Below are 20,420 nucleotides of genomic sequence, written 5' to 3' on the forward strand. Positions count from 1 at the left end.
ATCTCCTTACACTAACCCTACCCCTAAACCTACCCATCACAGAAAACTTTCTGCATTTTTACATTTTCAAAAAAATATAATTTAGTATGTTTATTAACCCATTTCCCTCATGGGGACAGCTGGCTGGTCCCCACAATGGAGGTGATCTCAGGTTTTACTATCCTTGTGGGGACATTTGGTTCCCACAATGTAATATAAACCAAACGCACAGTCTCTGAGTTCAGAGGTCAGCGCTGTGCTGTCAGTAGGTTCTTCAGCTCTTGTTAAATCTGTTTGTTTATTATTGTTCGCTAATTAACTCAAGGCCACAATGAACTGCTGTAAAATCAGACAACAACAACAGATCAAACTCTCTCCGTCTGTCACATTTGCTGGTACTTTACTCTCTCTCTCTCTCTCTCTCTCTCTGTCTGTGTGTGTGTTAGAGAGAGAGAGAGAGACTGCTTTGAGGTCAGACTTATGCATCCAGTAGCCTAGATGAACTGCCGTGTTCAGTGAAGATCCAGTGATTTACAGGCTGTTCACAAATCAGACATTCGATTATCTCGCATCATGCCGCTGAATTCACCTGCTGTTGTTTGACATTCATCAGACTCATGTGGCATTTAATTCCCTTTCCATTGGACATTTGCATTTTTTGTTTGACCACTGCTAGTGCCGAAGGGCTGTTTGATGCTTTAGCTGGAAACGATGATTTGAGTTTTTTTAACTATCCTTACTGAATATTTGAGATGTCTCCCTAATCAAACACACCTGATTTACTCATAAGCTCAGTAGTAAAGACTCCAGGACCAGGGTTGGGAACCATTTTCATTTTTAAAGAAAATACTTCATGTTCTTGGCAGCTTTGTGAGAGTCACATTTAGGCTACAGTATGAAATATAAATAAGATAAAAATGGTTGTTTGCATTTTCAGTTAAATGTCTGAACTTTTGTCAGAAAGATTGAGCACATTGCATTGTGGGATACAGTACGTCGCGCTCTGATGTCTCTGGCACATTCTGACAAATGCAGTATAGTCATCTGAGCATCAGTGCACAGACAATCACTCATGCAGTGTGCAAAGTACATACTGTGTGTGTGTGTGTGTGTGTGTGTGTGGTAAATGAGGGGTAAATGAGGTCAGTTTCTTCACCAGTCTGCGGTCTGTGGACGTCCTCTCTCCAAAAACAATGTGAAGCAGACGAGAGAATAACACATCCAGAATTAGCTGCTATTTCTCCTCAGTAAATGTTTCCAGTTTCAAACGGGCTGCTGGTCTTTCTGACGTCAGTCTCTGCTTGGAGAAAACGGCCCAAATATGGAGTTAAACACAAACATACGAGGCCGAGCGTTTCAGGTAAACGTGATGAAGTCTCTCTGAGAGTCTCTGAAGTGCTTTAATAAAAGAATAAGGTCCGAATGAGATCCGTACAAGCGTGACGAGGGTCAGACGCTTGAAACCAAACGAGCCGTTTGGCTTTTGTTTACAGAATTGGGGCAAGATTTGCATGGCGTCAATAGAGCAAGCCTGCGTTTCAGACTCATTTGCTCAGGAAATGTAAAGCCGAACAGAAGCGGCAACAATGGCTCTTCTGTGAGAGACAAAAGAGAACCTGAAAGGCAATATATCATACGCCGTACAGAGCATTTCCAAACAAAACACAGTTCATTAATTTAGCGTGTTCACTCTTGCTGACAGGAAAGACGTAGTGCTGCTGTGCTGCTAGTGAATCAAAAGTTTCAGCTCGACTCGCTCAACGTTCCTTTCCTCTTTCAAATAATCCTGATGCTAAAAGACAAGATGAAAAATACATTTGAAAGATATTTACCAAACCCAAAGCGCTGCATTTCATTCTTGTCACGATACTTTTGTAATTCATATAATTTGAATGGATGACTTCCAGTGCGACTAGTAATAAGACGCAATATAATAAAAAACGAAAAAAAAAAAAAACCCTTAGCATTTCTAAAGGGGAACAACAGCAATCTCACTGCATCATCTGTGTAATCGTTCACTCTGTGTGTGTGTGTGTGTGTGTGTGTGTGGTTCACGTATAACCTACTTTATGGGGACAAAATGCTCCCACAAAGATGGCAATATATGAAATCATTATCATTGTGGGGACATATTTGGTCCCTGTGAGGAAAACTGCTTATAAATCATACAGAATTATGTTTTTTGGTAATGTAAAAATGCAGAAAGTTTTCTGTGAGAGTTGTTTAGGTTTATGGTTAGCAAATAGAATATAGTTTGTACAAATTTAAAAATCATTGTGTCTATGAAATGTCCTAGGTGTGTGCGATATTGGCAAAAATATCTCATTTTTTGGGGGGAGATTTCATTGATAATGATAATTAGACGTTATTTTGCTGAGTGTGTTTATTGTGTTGGTACCTTGGCAGATTTAGGACTGCTGTGGACAGCTGACTCCCAAAGCTTTTAATATTCTTCATATTCTGTGCGATGGTCAGTTCGCAGCAGTGACAGAAATCATCTTTTCCAATAAGTTTTAATTGATTTTTACCTTTTATAATGGCTTTTTTTTTTTTTTTTTTACCTAATTAAATGTATGCATCATCTTTTGTGTCAAATTCTTACATTTAATCAATACATTCAATTAGAATAAGACACAATAGGGCTGTTACCAATCAAATTAAATCATTATGAACAGAACTCATCTTTGCAATGCAGAGGAAACACAGAAGCTGCATCTGAATTTTCATTTAGATGCACTGCACATACTGTTTAATGCAGATCAGAGGAAACATGAATGCATTTATCCTGCAGTTACAAATAAAAAAGGAACAAATACTTTAAATGTGAAATTTAAACTGCCAGTAGGTGGTAGCAAGTCACTGTTATTGAGTGAGTCATTGAGTTTCAACAGATTCATTCAAATGGCTGATTCATTCAGGAATGAAGCATTATGAGTGAGTCATTGAATCATTCATTCAAACGATTCATTCATTCAGTAATGAAACACCTCCTTGTGTTGCTCAGATGTTTGAACTATCTTTTTTTGGTGAAATAGAGAGAGAGAAAAAAACAGCCAATACTCTCTAAAATGTAAGTCACTTAATATCAACTTGTTTATTGAACTGTTTTAAAATCAATAGTGTAGCCTATGCATGCTCTCTAGGTGTGTTTTTGTAAAGTGGGGGACATACTCGATATTGTCAGTAGATTATATTGCACACCCCTAGAATGTCCCCATAAAACATGAAAACCCTGTGTGTGTGTGTGTGTGTGTGTGTGTGTGTGTGTGTGTGTGTGTGTGTGTTTGTGCACCTGTGAGCGCATACGGGTTGTATGCACACAAATGTGTTTCTGCTTTGACTGTGAAATTGCCCACATGCATGTCACCAGAGCTGAGCTGAACGCTGCTCAATGATGCTCAAGTTACTGGTTTATAGCTCTGCAACATTTTTATTTATTTATTTTCTTTAGAAATAAATGAAGGATATTAATCAAATATAAATATTTATGCTGAAGACATAGGCTACTATATATATATTCGTCCCCTGACACATACAATTTAATGTGATAAAAAAGCCTACATTTATTTTACTGTATTTTCTCCAAACTAAATGGAGTTAAATATAATTTAGGATTTACTATACTTTTCATTTGTAAAGTGGAGGTATTCAGACTAAATGATCATTAGTTGTTGACTGTTTCTAATCAGTTTTATTGATGAGTCTCTGCAGCTCATTTCCAACCTCAGACACACGACATTAAACAGACGTTGTTCTCTTCAAAACTCTGCTGCATTACAGACCTGTATGAAAGGAAATCCGAACAAATCTCTGTCCCTCAGCGGCGGATGGACCAGTGGAAACACGCTCGGCTAATCTTACCCTAGAGAATCGGCTTTGGCAGACTCCATTTCATCGCTCGCTGCCACCTTATCAGACCGAGAGAGATTTACAAAGCTCAACCTGTGTGTGTGTGTGTGTGTGCGCGTGCGTGATGGATGTTTGACTGTATCTTTTTACTGGATGCACAGGCGACATCTTTTCAATCTCTTGTTAGTTGTGGTTTGTTTTCAGGGTTCATTCAGTAAGAATCTCCTGCACTGATCATCTGCTCACTCTTTTCCCCTTGTTATCTCTTTTCCTCATATTTCAGTAGAGAAATTGATTGATTCAGATTGATTCAAATAAATACACTAAACTGTATTTTAAATTCTAACTGTAATTCAAACTTTATACACTACTAGGTATGGTCAGTCAAATTTTAGGTTACACTTTACAATAAGTTTCCATTAGTTAACAGTGAACTAACAATGGAAAGTACTTCTAAAGCAATTATTAATCTTTTACAACATTTACAAATACATTTTTAAAATAATGGACCTGAGCTAACATTATCATTAATCGTAAAAATTGTATGTTGACAAAGATTAATAAACACTGTAACAAATATATTGCTTATTGTTAATGTTAGTTAATGCACTAACTAGTACTAATGGGACATTACTTGAAAGTTTTACTGATTATTTTCATTTATTTTTATTTATTTATTTATTATAATTTATTTATTTATTATTATATTTTTATTACATTGATCAAAAGTGGCAGTGAATACAGTTATAATGTTACAAAAGATTTCTATTTGAAACAACCGCTATTATTTTGAACCTTCTATTAGGGCTGCATGATATTGAAGAAAAATGCGATATGCAATAAGATTTTGCTGTACAAAGTGTGTAAAATATTATAAATTAAGATTCCAAAAGAAAGTTTTCATAGGAACAAGAATCTAAAATAGTTTATCTTTAATAGGCTACTTCTTGAGTTATAGAGTACATACATGTAGCCTAAACTTCAGAAAAATAATAATTATGACATTCATTTTTTATTAGAAAACAAAATAAAGATGCATTTCTAGTTTCATCATTATTTGTTTGATATTCCTCTTTAAAAAAAAAAAAAAAAATCAACCGTATACAAAGTCTCCCACATTTGGTTTTTGACTACCGAAAATTTGTGTACAATTAACCAATTTACTCATGGAGCCGCATTAAGATCTCCATATCTCTGGGATTGAACCATATGGGGCCTTTAAAATTAAGATACCAAAATAAATGTTTATGAAAAACCAAAATATAAAAAAGAATATTAATATATCTTTAATACTTTTTGAGTTTACAGGCTTGCAAACTTGGGGGCAAAAAAAAACACAAGAAGTGCTGTTTCCCATTTTTGAACTTTCACTGTTGGCATATAGGCTAATGCAACAAAGATGGTTGAAGTCAACAGATTTTACTAATAGACCTACTCATTAAAATAATGATGCTGCCATCTTTCTGAAGTCAATTTAACCCCCTGTAATTTGGCTCCAAATCTCAGGTGAAAATGGTCATTTTAGTGGTTTACTCAGTAAATATACATCCATGACATTTAATATTTTGGCTTTCTTCTTAATTTATGTATTTGTTTCACCGGACAAAAATGATCAAAATCTAAATTTTGGCTAGTCTCGAACTCTGGATGAGTTGACACGGAATGACCCTGTTACATAACATTACTTACAATTTTAATAATGAAAAGTGAATGAATGAATAAATACACAAAATTAAATGCATTCAAAATAGGGCTGCACGATTTGGGGAAAATGTCATATTGCGATTATTGAGGTCAATATTACGATTGCGATATGCGATTGTGATATAATAAACAAATGGTTTCATGAGTCAACTTGCTTGGTTCTCAATGAAAATGCAACAACTAAATGCAAAGTGTTTTCAAAATTAAAATAATATTTTTTACAAAATTAAATAATGACATCTTTGCATTACTGCAAACTTGTAATGTCTCAATAGTACAATAGTATAAAATAAATAGAACAATAAATAAGAACATTTGTACGCTCATGAAAATAATATATTATGAACATTCTGTCCAGACAAGCGGGGACATTTAAACAGGATGTAACATATAGCCTAGGCTATGCTTTGTATAAACTCAGTCTGTGGATCATTTTTGGTGTAAGTGTATTGTGATTGTCAAAACATTTGGTAACTAAACAGAATTTTGTTAAGTTTAGTGACAGCATGTTACAATGTTTACATGGTACAATGACTTGTTGGCTACTGTTTTTATTACTGCTTGACACAAATTTCATGATTTCAATTCAAATCTTGTGATTTGATTCCGGTCTTGATTTAATTTGGATAAATATTAGGTAGCCTAACAGTAGACTAGATACATGTTAATTTTTCTCAATAAAATAAAAATAAAAAATCTCATCTAATGCTGTAAACATACAGAGACCCTGTTAGCTGGTATTATTATTAAAGGTTAAAAAAAAACAACTCAAATTAAATATAATGTGGTTTTTACTAGGCTATAATAACAATGCTACACTATTTTGATAAGTTAAAATATAATAAAATTCATAGTAACTAACCAACTAACGTGCTATCATATGGCTTTCTTGAGGTAAATACAGCGTTTAGTGACATTGTTCTCCAGCTGTTTTATTGACCTCTTTCCTCGGTTGAAAAAAACACTGATTGATCGATATGATGTATGAGGCATAAACATTTCGGTAAGCTATACTGTTTCTTTCAAAACACCTATTGTTCATTTGTGTTTATTTACTATTAACTAGTAAAGAGAGATGTTCGGTTCACGACCACGATCTGTCACGTCACATTTACAATCCCCAAATTGCTATTGTTTGAATTTCGTAATAAAATTGACAGAATCTGAGAGCTGAGAATTTGTTCCTACCAAAAGTAACCTGCTCTGTCTAGTCTGTCGGTGTCAGTGTCCTCCTCTTTGCTTTGCGATTTTTCTGTGCGTGAGAAAATGGATGTGTGGTGTGAGAGCGTGTGAAAAGTGTCAATTGAGTGAGTCTCACACTGATTGAGTGAGAGTTGGTAGCCCTGCTCTCTCTGCTCTGTGTCGGTTATCTCAAATATCAAATATCAAAATATCGCCATATAACAGAGGTAGAATCTTTTTTTGGCCACCAGTTCAGTGTCCGTCTGCTCGGCATCATCTTCACCTGTTCTCCGCGCTGCGCACCGGAAAAAGTCACGACGCGACCATACGCGCCACTGCCTAAACTGAAACTGACTGGTCTTCTTTTTATTAGCGGTGTAGAAAATGGGCAAACAGCTCTCAGAGAGAATGGGTTGTCATGTCCAGACATGCATTTATTTATTTCATAAAATCGCAGCATTTTGCGTCATATAATCGCATAGGCTTGACATCGCGATTGCGATATGATTAATCGTGCAGCACTAATTAAAAAAAAATTAAATAAAAAATACAGAAAGTTGAAATAAATACAAAAGTCCCTGACAGCACTTCAGAGAATACACTCCATACCAATACATTATATGCATGGTTCAAACATTAATAGGCTAAATATATTAAAAATATATATTTTCTTTTATTACTTTTTTTTGTGTATTTATGATCAAATAAAAGCCTTGGTGAGTGGAAAAGACTATCAGCTGACTGCAAACTTTTCAGCAGGATTAATGTGAATCTTCTATTTGTTTTTGGTTTTTGACAAAGTCCTTTAAAATATCACTGTATAGAAATGAAGATACATATTATAGAAGCTTTTAACTTTTTTCTTCATTTTTAAGAGTGTTTTGGGCTCTATTTCGGGCTCGCCCCTCACTCAGAGTCAGAACTTTGAGCTTTAATGTGATGGATATGAGAAGTGACAGGAGAGCTTGTCTCTGCCTCAGTTTGAAAATCAGAAAGGTCATGAATTTTTTAAGATTTTATCAATTGTACATCATGATCTATAGAGCGGTGTACTGATACAGATTCCCTGATTCAGTTTGATTCTAATTCATACTTAAAAGGAACCCCATCAGGGGCAAGGATACTCCATTAAATGCCCATGTCCTAATTAATGAAATCTAAGGGGGTATATTGCAATGACTTGTGAATGGGGGAGGAAGCTACTACTTCAAGACCTAAGAGAGCTGCCTGCTTGAGGAACCTGCTATCAGGGGGAGGCAGCTTCAACCTTAGTACATTGAAATGACAAGTGAAGGGGCCTGCTTAGGGACCCAACATCTGGGTTTGGTAGGCAGCCACAACTTCACTAAAGATAAGGGAGCTGCCTACCTCAAGAACCTGCCATTAGGAGGAGGCAGCTTCAAACTTAATACATTGCAATGCTCATGAAGGAGCCGCCTGCTTAAGACGTGGACCATCAGGGTAAGGCAGCTTCACCTTAGGCCTATATCAAAAGAATACTTACAAAGGAAATGCCTATTTAATAAAACCCCATGCAATGGGAGAGGCAGTTACTACTTCATAAGTGAGCCCACTTAAGTGGGGGGCAGCCTACTTAGGGAACCCCGAGCTGCAGAGGGATGGCGCTTAACTCTAAACTCTCATGTAAGAGCCTGGAAAGTTGTTCTTCAAGCCTGGGTGGGACAAATTACAGTGACCACATCACACAACATGCATTTAACCCCTTCCAGAGTTAAGGGTGCTAAGTTCAAGTGCCAGATTAGGTCACTCTCAAAGAATCATACGAGAACAGCCACGAATGCTTTGAGTGCCTTCAACTCCAGTGCTTGCAAACTGAATGTAAATGCAAACTACTATCCCTCAGGAGAGAACAGAAAAAAGACAAAGCTCTTAACCTGTCTTTTTAGATAGTTTTGCGAATGCATCCTACCCAGCACATCCAGCCTCTTCGAGTTGAAGGAATTCCACCCAAACGCAATTCCCACATCTGTAAATACGATACGAACGGATTCCATTGAGAAATTCTCACAAAATGTGCATACAGCTCCCTCGAAAACTAAACGTACATACTCCTCACTCATGCACAATGCGCACCAGACGTACACGCTACCTGAAACGCTTGGCAGTGTTTCTTCATGATATTCACGTTCACACGTACGCAAACTAATGGATCCCGAAGACAAAGAAAGTTGATAACGTCTAATACAGGTGCCCTTTTATACTCCCACCGGTAGTCACGTCACAGACTGCCGTGGGCCAATGACATTGCCGTGGTTAAACACATGCTTCAGACACCGGTTGCGCTGAAGGTGTTCTCCATAGTGTCCTCTAGAGAATGCAGTGCGAGTTCCTTTTCGAAAGGGAACTGTTTTTACCTAGTCCTAATAATCTAAAAGTAGCTTTATTGAGTGTCATTAGTATTCAAGAATTGTGAATTTGTTTAACAACAAAGATGGCTGCCACTGGAAAATTGAGATGTGTAGATTCCGCCATCGCGTCTGTTATAGAAGATGTCGACAGAGAACCACGATCAAGGCATTTGTCGATCAAGCCATATTGTGACTTGAATCTGAGTATGAGGACGCCAAACTAGTGTTTAGTATAAATTATTTATCTGTGCACTTCATAATTTTTTTTTTATTAATTTGCCTTCATAATCTTTAATCCAAAACATTAACCTTCCCTCCCCCCTCGAAACGACTTCTCTTCCTGTCATGTGCTGTGGTGCGAGGGCAGGGCTATTGTGGTCTGGCACAATTCATATGAACTTTCAGTCTTGTGGACGGACTTACAGTGGCTGCCGTGTGCGCGTGTCCGTTAAGTCCATGGTGTGCCCATTTGTCATTTTAGGTTTTAGAAGGGTGCTCACGAACGCCCCCTTTGCGGTTGAAATGTCAAATGTCAAACGGTTGAAATGTCAAAGCGGCGTTACGTCACGAAAGTGCAGACTCGTAGGAAGACCACGAGTGCTTAGGGTGCCATTTATGACAAGGCCTGTCTTAATTCTGCCTTCATTTTGTTTGCAACGCCCTCGATCATCTCTCAACGATCCAATCAAGTCCTCCAGGATGAAATCAAGCCCCGCCTACAGGTTTTCTCATTTCAGAAGCCCTTTACTCGGTTTACCCTTTACAATATTAGTATATATTAGTACATATTCCGTTTCATGCCGACTTTAGGACCAATTTTAATGCACTGATCTAATATAATGTTACATATCAGGTATTTTTCCCCAACAATTAGCCAAACATTAATTTAAAACATAACAAATAATGTTTGCGTGAATACTCGCCAAGACAGATATTTTGAAATACTATATATGTGTAGGTGTAGGCTATATCGGGATCACACGCTGACTGAGAGTACTTTGGATGTGCCAGTCAGCGCGAGTATCGTTTTGTTTACATAAGCATTTCATTTCATTGGTTCAGACTCATGCCATCGAGAATTCACTTTGAATATTCACAACGTTGGAATGCTACAGTTACCAAACTTGACAACAATACCAAACTTGTGCTGAGGGGACGCACCATTCGTCAAGAAGCCAGCAGAGAAAAAATAAAAATTTTCATGGATTATTAAAACAAAGGAAAGATTAAGGAAGAAGGTACTCTCTGAAAACATAAAAATAAAGATAATTTTAGATGTTTAATTACTATTTGGAGCAGTGGGATCTCTAGATGAGGGACCAAAATGTATGTTTTTCACTTGTTTTGTCTGCAACTCGTAAGTAGCCTGTGTGCATTTCGTCTCATTTTGCTTGCACGAGTCACATATTTTAAATGTACTAAATAGCAACTTTTTCGTTGCCAATGTTTTAATTCAGAGACATTTTTGTTTTGTTCCAATTTTCCAATTTATTTTGTTTGTTGACACGTTTTGTTCCAATCAGATTGCACCAAATTAGCATTTGATTTGTGTAATTCTAAGTTAACTGGACTATACGAGAGACTAGGTTTGATATTGACCTTTGAGTTACCAGTCCAGCTCTTTAACCACAGCAGCCATTATTCTCCTTTTCTCCTGCAGATAACAGGTTTAGTGCCGCTAACATTGTCATCCTTACAACAGCGGTTATTCTTGCGCTAAAGTGCTGTGTTTCAAATCATCCGCAGAAACGCCTGCTGTTCTCTGTAATGTCATTTAGCCACGACTTTATCACACATAATTAGCATTTAGATAATAGCAAACACTTGGCATTTTAATTACGGATGGCCTTTGAGCGTAGCATGAGCACTATGAGCTTTACTTGAAACTCAACAGCAGTGTGGGAAGAAGTGTTTCCAGAGCAGAACGTGTCCGAAGGGACGGAGATACATTTGATGAAGCGCTCATGGCTAGAGACTGAGTAAAGGTCACGGTACATAGCGCCTGTGGCAACGGGATTACACAATATCATGACACGTCCAGTACGGCCAGTCATGTGCATGCGATTGCGTAGGTTTAGATTTATGATCCAACGCTGAATGTTTTGGCATTGTGTCTTTGTTCTCATAAATGAAATTCCGATGTCACTTTTGAAATTTGAAATTACTCCGAGTTTTTGTACAACTTTTGTTGTCTAACATACTAAAGTACATGTAAAGTTCTTGATTAGAATTTTAACTGTAGTGTGTTATTCGATAAAACATTTAAAGTTTTCAAATGCAATAGAAGTAATTATGAAATTACATATAAATATGTACTTAAGTCCTACTTAAGTGGGTCAAAACACTCTAAAGTTCCACTAATTGCATTTAATATAAACATTACATTCATTTTGCACTTAAATGTATTATTTCCTTTATTTTCCTTTATATTTTAGGTGTACATTTCTGTATTTTTATTTTTTATTTGTAAACTGTAGATTGAGTAATTTGCAGCATGTATTCTTTTTTTCCATAATAAGTACTCTTTTAAAAGTATGCTAATGTGTACTACTACTTCACAAATGTAGAGCTGTAAAATGAATATAAATAGTTCAGATCATTTGCTGAGAAATGTTAGAGCACAAAATCTACAAATTACACACACACACACACACACACGCTATTACAAGATGAGGCGGACTTTGGTGGCCATATGCTGACCTCTGGGTGCTGTTTTAGATGTTGTCTGGAGGTCTCACTGAGGAAGACACATTTTTGAGACACAACCATGTTTCTAATGTCCTCCATGTGTTCAGCATTGCTGCTGAGCATGTCATTATGGCACATTTCTGTTAAACAGTGTGTCAGATTGTTTTGATAACACTGCATTGTCTTATCAGATTTATTCTGGGCTTTTAGGGGTTATTACAGATGTTCAATGTCTTTATAAGTGTTTCATTCTGAATGCAGAAATGTTCTGAACATGCTACAGATTCAGGAGAGTCAGTTGAATCAGCTGACAGATGCAGCCCAAGGTGCTTAAAATGATTATTAAGTTGTTTACTATGGGCAGTTCACAGGAATATCTGATTTTGCTAAATGTACTAAATGCATAATCTTTAATTATATTTTTGCTACAACATGTTGGAAACAGATCTGCAATATTCATCCCAGTGTTGGTATTATCTTGGTAAAAAAACATAGCAGCATGTTTTGATTGTTAAAGGCATTATTTGTGTGCATGTTAATGAGGAACAATAACGCCATCCATGGCAGAAGAACGGCGTGAAGAACCCTGAAGTTCATTCTGTCTATCAGGAGATCCAGAGCCATTCACTAAAGACGTTCCCTCATGTGAATGAATTGATGTGATTTTCAATTGAGTCCGTCTCTCTCTCTCTCTCTCTCTCTCTCTCTCTCTGGATCAATGTCAGACAGATGAGTAACAAGAAGAGGAAAAAAAAACACGGCCATTTTCTCGTTTATTTACAAATCGCCTGCCAACGTGGGCGACGTGCGGTATTACTTATCTGTCAGATTTCTAGAGAGAGTGTTTGCTCTGTGTGTGAGCGTGATGGAAATTCGTATTCAACAAAGAATCGGCTCATCAGGAACAGATACAAAACACACATAATGGATGTGTCTGTCTCACTGTCTGTCTCACTCTCCCAACAAAAGCTTGGAATAAAAGTGCCACAATACACAAGACGGGAGCAGCTGATATCTGAACTATTAATTAATCACACAAATATTACACAGACTGTCATCTTGCATTCATGAATACTTGCGCTCGGAGTCGAAATGAGCTCATAAAGTAACAGCCAGAGCCAGTGATGGTATCGTGAACGGAAATAGCAAGCGTGGCAGTGCGTGTGACATTGGTCAGCAGGCGGCGAGTGCATGCCAACTCTGACTTCCGTGTGTGAGCGCGTACGGTGGGAACAGAAGTCTGCGTCGTCTGTGTTTGTACCGTAGAGATGAAGAGGTTTTACTGCTGAATGGCAACTCTGTGTATAAATCATTTATATAAATGAGTGTGTTTTACTTTGGATTACATTTGCATTTACATCTCTTCAATGACAAAGTGATTATTACAAACAGTTAAGGACATCATCTAGTTGTTAAAGGTGTAAAGAGACTTTAGTTGTTTGAAGCTTGTAAACTCACTCATTTGAATGGTGAGTTTGTGGTGAGCATGTGTGTGTTTAACATTGAGCTCTGCAATCTGATTTCCAAGGCAAAAGCTTGTTAAAGCAAATCACTATAGGTGAATAGGGTAAAATTTGTAACTAATAGATACTTTCCCCAGGTGATTAATCACAAGTACATCAAGACAAATGTTTTGTTTTACAAGTTTTCTGAAATGCAAAACTAGCATTAGGCTATCTAATTAAATATGCACTTATTTGCTTACATTTTCAGAACATACAGTAAATATGAACACTGGATAAAGCCAGGTTAAAGATTCTTGTTTCGTTTTGTTAACATATTAGAGTTAAAGGTTTTTACTGAGGGGATTTTTTGATATCTCTTTTTATCACTCCATAAATAAGACTGTGTTCACACTTGGCATGTTTGGTTCGATTAAAACAAACCCTGGTGCGATGGCTCTGTTAGTGTGTTTCATTTGAACAAGTGTTATTGAACATGTCATCCGAACACTTGGCATCAAACAAGCAGACCGAGACCGCTGAAAAGATGGGTCTCATTCCGCTTCCAAATGAACTCTGGTGCGGTTCGAATGTTATATGAAAGCAACACGGACCAAAGACATGTAAACGAACCAAAAACGGGAAGATGAGACCCTAGAAAGGACAGAATGCTCAAGCATACCTGTTTTTTTCTTGCTTATAAAAGTTTGGTACAGGGATCAGAACCACATCTCCCCGCAGCAGATCTTCGTTTGTGTGTGTAACGGAGGGATTCCTGCCACTGTTTTGACTCTACACATTTTATAAGCTCTTCACGAGTTCTCAGCTGGTCAAAATACCATCATATCAGCGCATTTAGCTCAGCACACAGCGTTGTTTTGGATGTTTGGTAAGTTCCGTCTCAAAATAGGCAATATGTCATATAAGCCGACCAATCAGGTTGTAGGCTAAACGTATCCCTATGCCTTTAGGTTCGGTGTTAAAATGCCAATCTGAATGCTAAGCAGACCAGGACTATTTGATTCAGACCAAACAAACCGAACTACAAGTGTGAACACACTCTAAGAAAATACTGTCAACAACAGAAACATTTTTTTCACCATGTTTTTAGGAATAATGTTATAGAAATCATGCTGAATGTTATATTGACAAACCCCTCTGTAAAAAAAAAAACCTTTATAATACAGATGGGAATAAAACTGTAACGTTTGGTGTAAGTGCTACTGAACTGGAGAACTAATTTTGAGAAAATAGCCTTAAAAGAATTGTATTGAAATTGAAATCTACAGATGCAAACAGATAGTGTAATAGACACTGAATGTGTTTTGAACGTTTTTTTTCCCCACTAGTCTGAAAGAGGACATGTTATGGAAGCAAATTAGAACTCAAGACAGACCAGTGCATGGAAATAAAAAAAACAAAACAATGGTTTTGCTTGTAGTGTTTTGCCTTAAAATATAAAAAAGTTTTCATTTGGTTTATTTCAGAGTCATGACATAGAAAATATCTTTTGATTTATTAATTTCTTGTGCGTTTCTCTGTCTGTAGGTTGTGAGAGTGTTGCAGGAGCGTTGTGAGCTGGCACACTCAGCGGGTGAGTTGTAACATCATGCCTGTGCCAAGCGTCCTTGTAGCGTTACCCTCCGTCCGACACTGTCTCCTGCTGCTCACCGCCTCCGTCCTGCTCACCAACGGCGAGTGTAAGTCTCACCTTTAACTGCCTATTTATACTATCATCTTCTTTGCCCTCTTTCTCTTTACTGTTTGACTCAAACATCACAGAAGACTTCAAACTAGCGGTGCCATAAAAGTTCAGACCACATAGAGTGAGGTGTTGTGTGTTTGATAGTTTGAATCTAACACTGCTGATTGTGACGCAGGGCCCTCGGCCTCCTGAATGTGCCCTGATGTCTGGCAGTTGTCAAACCCAAGTTTTGATCATAAATCATAAATTCGATTACATGTAATATGATTTAATTGCTTATGGCATTTGACCAATTGGTGGTGCTATTACCAAATCTATGTTGTGTGGTCAATGGGTGGAGACAATGACACATACAAAGTTTGATGTCAATATGCCAAAGCATTGTAGAGTTAAACCCTTAAAATCAGCTTGCTATCATGTCATCAAAGTTGTTGATGCGTTATTCCAGAATGGTTTGGCCAAACACAAAGCTTTTAATAACTTTTTGCTGGCATGGTCTGAAATTGATCTGAGCTGATTTTGGTGAAAATCGGACCTTTGGGTCTAGGAGGAGTTAGAAAAAGTAGGTTTTCAAAGAAATTCAAAATGGTGGACAGCAAATTCGACCAAATATGGCATCATTGTTATCGCTGATCTCTGACTCAAGGAATCTATCAAGATCAGTTTCAGTAAAATAGGCAAAATTAATCAAAAGCTATTAGGATTTTTTTTTTTTTTTTTATTATAAACTTTTTAAATAGGGCATGGTCCTGATTGATGACCCATACCGAGTTTCGTAGCAATATGTTAATGCGTTCATAAAATATAGCATTTTATGACAGAATTGACGCCCAAAATGGCCAATATGGAAAAATGTGGTATCGTTCGCCTAAGTATGCTGCACTGAATTATAAGAGACCAGTTTTATGATTTTTGGGCAAACCATTCAGAAGTTTTAAGCAAAAAAAAAGCTATTTTTCATAAATCCTGACCAGTAGTTGGGTCATGCATGTGATGACATGTACCAAGTTTGGTCTGAATACGTTAAAGCGTTGCAGAGAATATAGCCTTACGGCCTTAAGTTATTGTAAAAAAAATAAAATAACATACAATAAGTTGTTTTCATGAATTCTATTAATTAGACATGCTTTTATTTATTACAATTTAATTAAACCATTAAAATGGAATCCAGAAAAAATAAAAATGGGAAACCACAGAATTTGGTAAAAATAAAATGGAATTTGAGAAAACATAAAATGTAGGCTATTTCATAGGGCCATACAAATGTAATTTTTGCTACATTTGTTACAAAATGCTGTTAAATTGTATAAGTTTCATTAAATTTTTAATTTAACCTTTAAAAAAGAAACCCGAAATCTTGAACACTCTCAAAATGCTTGCTACGGATGCGAAAAACGCTAAAAATCGAACTCGATTCAAATTGTTCTATGACAGATGAAAGTTCTGGAGGCAGTGTGTAAACGTGATTGACACAACATGAGGTTGTATTTATTTTTTAACGTGCGAAAATTTCAGACAGGAATTTTGGACTCCGTTTGCAAGGACATTAAGACAAAAACACATTTTGGAAGAAGACTGATGATGTATTCACTCATTATTTAAATTTTGTTTTAAAACAAAAAAGTTACATAGTGTACCTTTAAAATGTACTTTAAAGTAGGCCTAAAACTTTGGTAGAACTTTATGGTTATACTTTTCATTTTAAGGTGCTCGTGTTACAGTGTAATTGGGTTCAGTTTGGTTTGGTTTAGTTTAGGGTTAGTTTATAGTAATGACTACAGTAACTAAATTAAAGGTAACAAGGACACTGTAAAAAAAAAAAAAAAAAAAAAAAAAGTGTTACCAACAAATTATTATTTTGATTTATTATTTATTTTTAAAAGCGAACTTAAGTGTATTAAGAAACATTGTATTGAAAGTGTGCTTTCTTTAAGTACACTTACATGGCCTTTTACTTCATTAATATAATATTATCTGAAGTACAGTTAAGTGCATGTCTTTTTCACAAGGGCAGAGAAGACGTTACACACAAATAAATGTGATTTATCACATTATTTGTCCTGTGGCGTGTTCTTTTATCTGGTCATTGTGCATCTGTTGTGATTTTTGATGTTTAATTTGTTTCGTGTTATAAAGATGATCGTTAGATCAGTATTTGCATATGACTGCCAGGCAGGTTGGAATTAGCATTTTGTGCAGGCATCTTTGCGTCTAATTTGCTTGTATGGTAATTTCATTTAAATGAAGAGCCGCCCATCAAGTGTTCAGTGTGTGAGCTGTGATCATAAGCAGGAGTCTATATGTGTTCAGGATATGTATGTGGTCACATGTGGGATGGTGTTTAATTTTAGTTTGTCTGTGAGTTTTGCTGTGGTAGTAAAATCTTGTCAGCTCGTTTGCAGCTTCAGGCTTTAATTAGTGCTGCGCCGTTCTGAAGCGGATGGGAAAATGACAGGAATAATCAGGAACCATCACACAGAGAGAGAGAGAGAAAGAAAGTTTAGAGCTTCCCAAAGCAAGTGATCGACCTACAGTACGTAGACAAAGAAGGCGACAATACATTATGACGATTCTTCAAATGACAGCAAACTACTAAAACAGCATTGCATGTATCCCTCATAGAGAAGGCAGTCTCAAAATGCAATGCAGTGAGCTCGGTGAAAAAATTGAGGTTCGAGGTTTCAGTTCAGTGAGGGACTGTCTATGTAGGCGGCAGTGGAGGATGTTGAGTTTCTGTCTGCTGTGGAAATAGATGGGAAGCTTTGTCTGTAACAATTTGGAATACTGTTTCGTCATTAATGAATAACTTCACAGGAACAAATGAGTAAGGCAATATTAACACTATAGTAACTGATTCATTTTAAAAGTGGTCATTTAATTTTAAAGTGGTAATACTCCAGTCATTACTAGTGGGTTACCATGATCTTCACTTTAGAATGAATTATACATTATGCATTATTCACATTAATTATGAATATAATACTATACTATATAGTATAGAACTATATAGTAGTTCTTAGTATTTCTCTGGGAGGTGCGAAAAAAAATAGCAGTTATTGATTAACTAATAGTGAACCACCACATTTGACTAAGCGCTATTACTTACTAATTTGTTAATCGGAGTTTCTTGTTAGTTAGTAGTAGTTAGAATGTTAACATTGCATTACTCATATGTTCCTGTCTAGTTATTAATTAATGATGGAACATAATTCTAAAGTATTACCGCTTTAAGAAAAACATGCAAACTCTGTTCAGATAAACACAGCAGCATCTTAAAACAACTGACTGAAATTAACCAGTTAAATTGTCCCACTGTTGTCATCAAGATTAATTAAGGCTAAAAAGTCTGAATTTACCAAATTATTAGGGGTGTAAAAATTAATCGTTTCTATGATGCATCGCGTTGCAGACGAGGACGATTCGGTATCGGTTCAGTAATAGACCATAACCGATTATAATGTACTGACACTTTTCTGACGTCATTTGTCGCGTATGTGCATTGTTGCAGTAGCATACAATGGCAGAGGGAGGTGAGACGCGAGTGCGAGAAAATGAAAAATGCTTAAAAATGCATTTCGGCTTTTATGAACAACCTGGTAAGCACGACCTGCAGAAGACACGCTGCGTGCGCTCATGTCACGCACAAATAGAATAAGCAGGAGGTAATACCACAAACTTGATAAACCACGTTAGCCGTTTTCACCCCGAGCTGTTAACGCCTGGCAGAGTCTGACTGCTTTAGAGATGCGTGGATGAGCTCCAACGCCGAATCCGCAGCCAAAAATAAATCATCCACCCGCCCCAATAATTTTCTGATTTAAGTATCCGCACCCGATGGTCAAATTACAATTATTCTGTGTTACGCGTGATTATAAATGGATGATCGTCATCAACAGCGGACTCGGCGACGGTTGATGCACGCATCTTTAATGGTAACGTAATACACTGATTAATGAGCGCTGCTTTAAACATTTCTTTAAAACAAAATTTATTTGACAGATTTTCCTTTTCTTAATGGCATAAACAAGCTTTACTCCCTTGAAACTTAAACTGTCACTTTCTGTCAGTGCGACTTCCCGAACAGGCGAGCACACGTACAGACACGCGCGCACATATCACTTTTGAAGTAAAATTTTAAATTGAGGATGCGGTGCATCGCGATGCATCGTGATATCGAATTGAACTGAATCGATGACATGATAATCGTAATCGAACCGAACCGTGAGACCAGTGTCGGTTCACACCCCTACAAATTATCACTTAACAGTTGATAATAAATCATTAAGCTTCTAATTACTAATTTCCTAGTTAATTTTTCTTTCATTTTTTTTGTTTTTTTTTTGTTCAGCAAGTCAAACAGTCCAAAAAGGCCAAATATAAACATCTATTTTTTTTACGCAAATTAAAAAGGTTTCCCTTACATTTAAAGTCGGGATGAAATGGAAGTTGTGATCGTGTTTTCCTCCCTATTGTGACGTATATGTGAGTGAAACTGTGCAAGAACAATTGTAGGGCAGGACTTGATTTTGATCATGGGGAATTTATGGGATGGCTGTGGTTTGCTATTGGTGGATCTCATGTGAGTGACAGGCACGTCATCAGAGAAGAGAAGTCGCTGCATGAGGGAGGAAGTTATTTTGATTAAAGATTACGAGGCACATGAATTTAAGAAAATAATGATGTGCACGGATAAATCATTTATAATAAACACTCCCAAATTTTTTTTGATTTTTTTGCACAGAGTAATATTAACTGCATGTACCATCAAAAACTTTGATCTATAGCAGTTTCAGTGTGGTTCTCTGTTTCCGATGTCACGTTCTCCACCACTGTCGTTCTCCAACAGAATTTCCAGAACATCTTGGCTAGTGAAACTTTTGCTCATTTTGTAGCTTGTGAAAGTGGGGACAAACTTCTGAACTCGAAGTACTGCCACTAATTGTTGTTCTTCAAACAACAACAAATAACCAAAGATATGTATGGACTCTAGTGTGTGTGTGTGTGTGTGTGTGTGTGTGTGTTCATGTACAGTACCAGTCAAAAGTTTGGAAACACTACTATTTTTAATGCTTTTGAAAGAAGTCTCTTATGCTCATCAAGCCTGCAGTTAAAAAAACAAAAAACAAAAACAAAAAAAAAACAGTAATATTATGAAATATTATTACAATTTAAAATAATGGTTCTCTTTTTTAATATACTTTAAAATGTAATTTATTTTTGTGATGCAAAGCTGAATTTTCATCAGCAAGTACTCCAGTCTTTGGTGTCTTATGATCCTTCAGAAATCATTCTAATATGCTGATTTATGATCAATGTTGGAAACAGTTGTGCTGCTTAATATTTTTTTATAACCTGAGATACTTTTTTCAGGATTATTTGATGAATAAAAAGTTAAAAAGAACTGTATTTATTTAGAATAGAAATCTTTTGTAACACTACCGTTCAAAAGTTTGGGAACAATAACTTTTTTTTTTTAAAGAAATTAGTACTTTAATTCAACAA

At 36.6% G+C, this 20,420-nt stretch overlaps 1 protein-coding gene across 15 annotated transcripts in view; it reads left to right on the top strand.

The window, feature by feature from the left end:
* LOC311287782 (receptor-type tyrosine-protein phosphatase delta) overlaps positions 1–20,420 on the top strand; it is a 441,129-nt gene that overhangs the window by 269,001 nt on the left and 151,708 nt on the right. For all 15 annotated transcript variants that reach the window (XM_084404823.1, XM_084404828.1, XM_084404816.1 and 12 more), the window contains exon 5: positions 14,762–14,913. In XM_084404823.1, coding sequence (XP_084260949.1) covers positions 14,823–14,913 — 91 coding nt within the window. In that variant the 5' untranslated portion in view covers positions 14,762–14,822. The remainder of the gene's footprint in view (positions 1–14,761; positions 14,914–20,420) is intronic.

The sequence above is a fragment of the Rutilus rutilus genome, assembly GCF_951802725.1.
Source record: "Rutilus rutilus genome assembly, chromosome: 3".
In the NCBI taxonomy this organism is placed as follows: Eukaryota; Metazoa; Chordata; class Actinopteri; order Cypriniformes; family Leuciscidae; genus Rutilus; species Rutilus rutilus.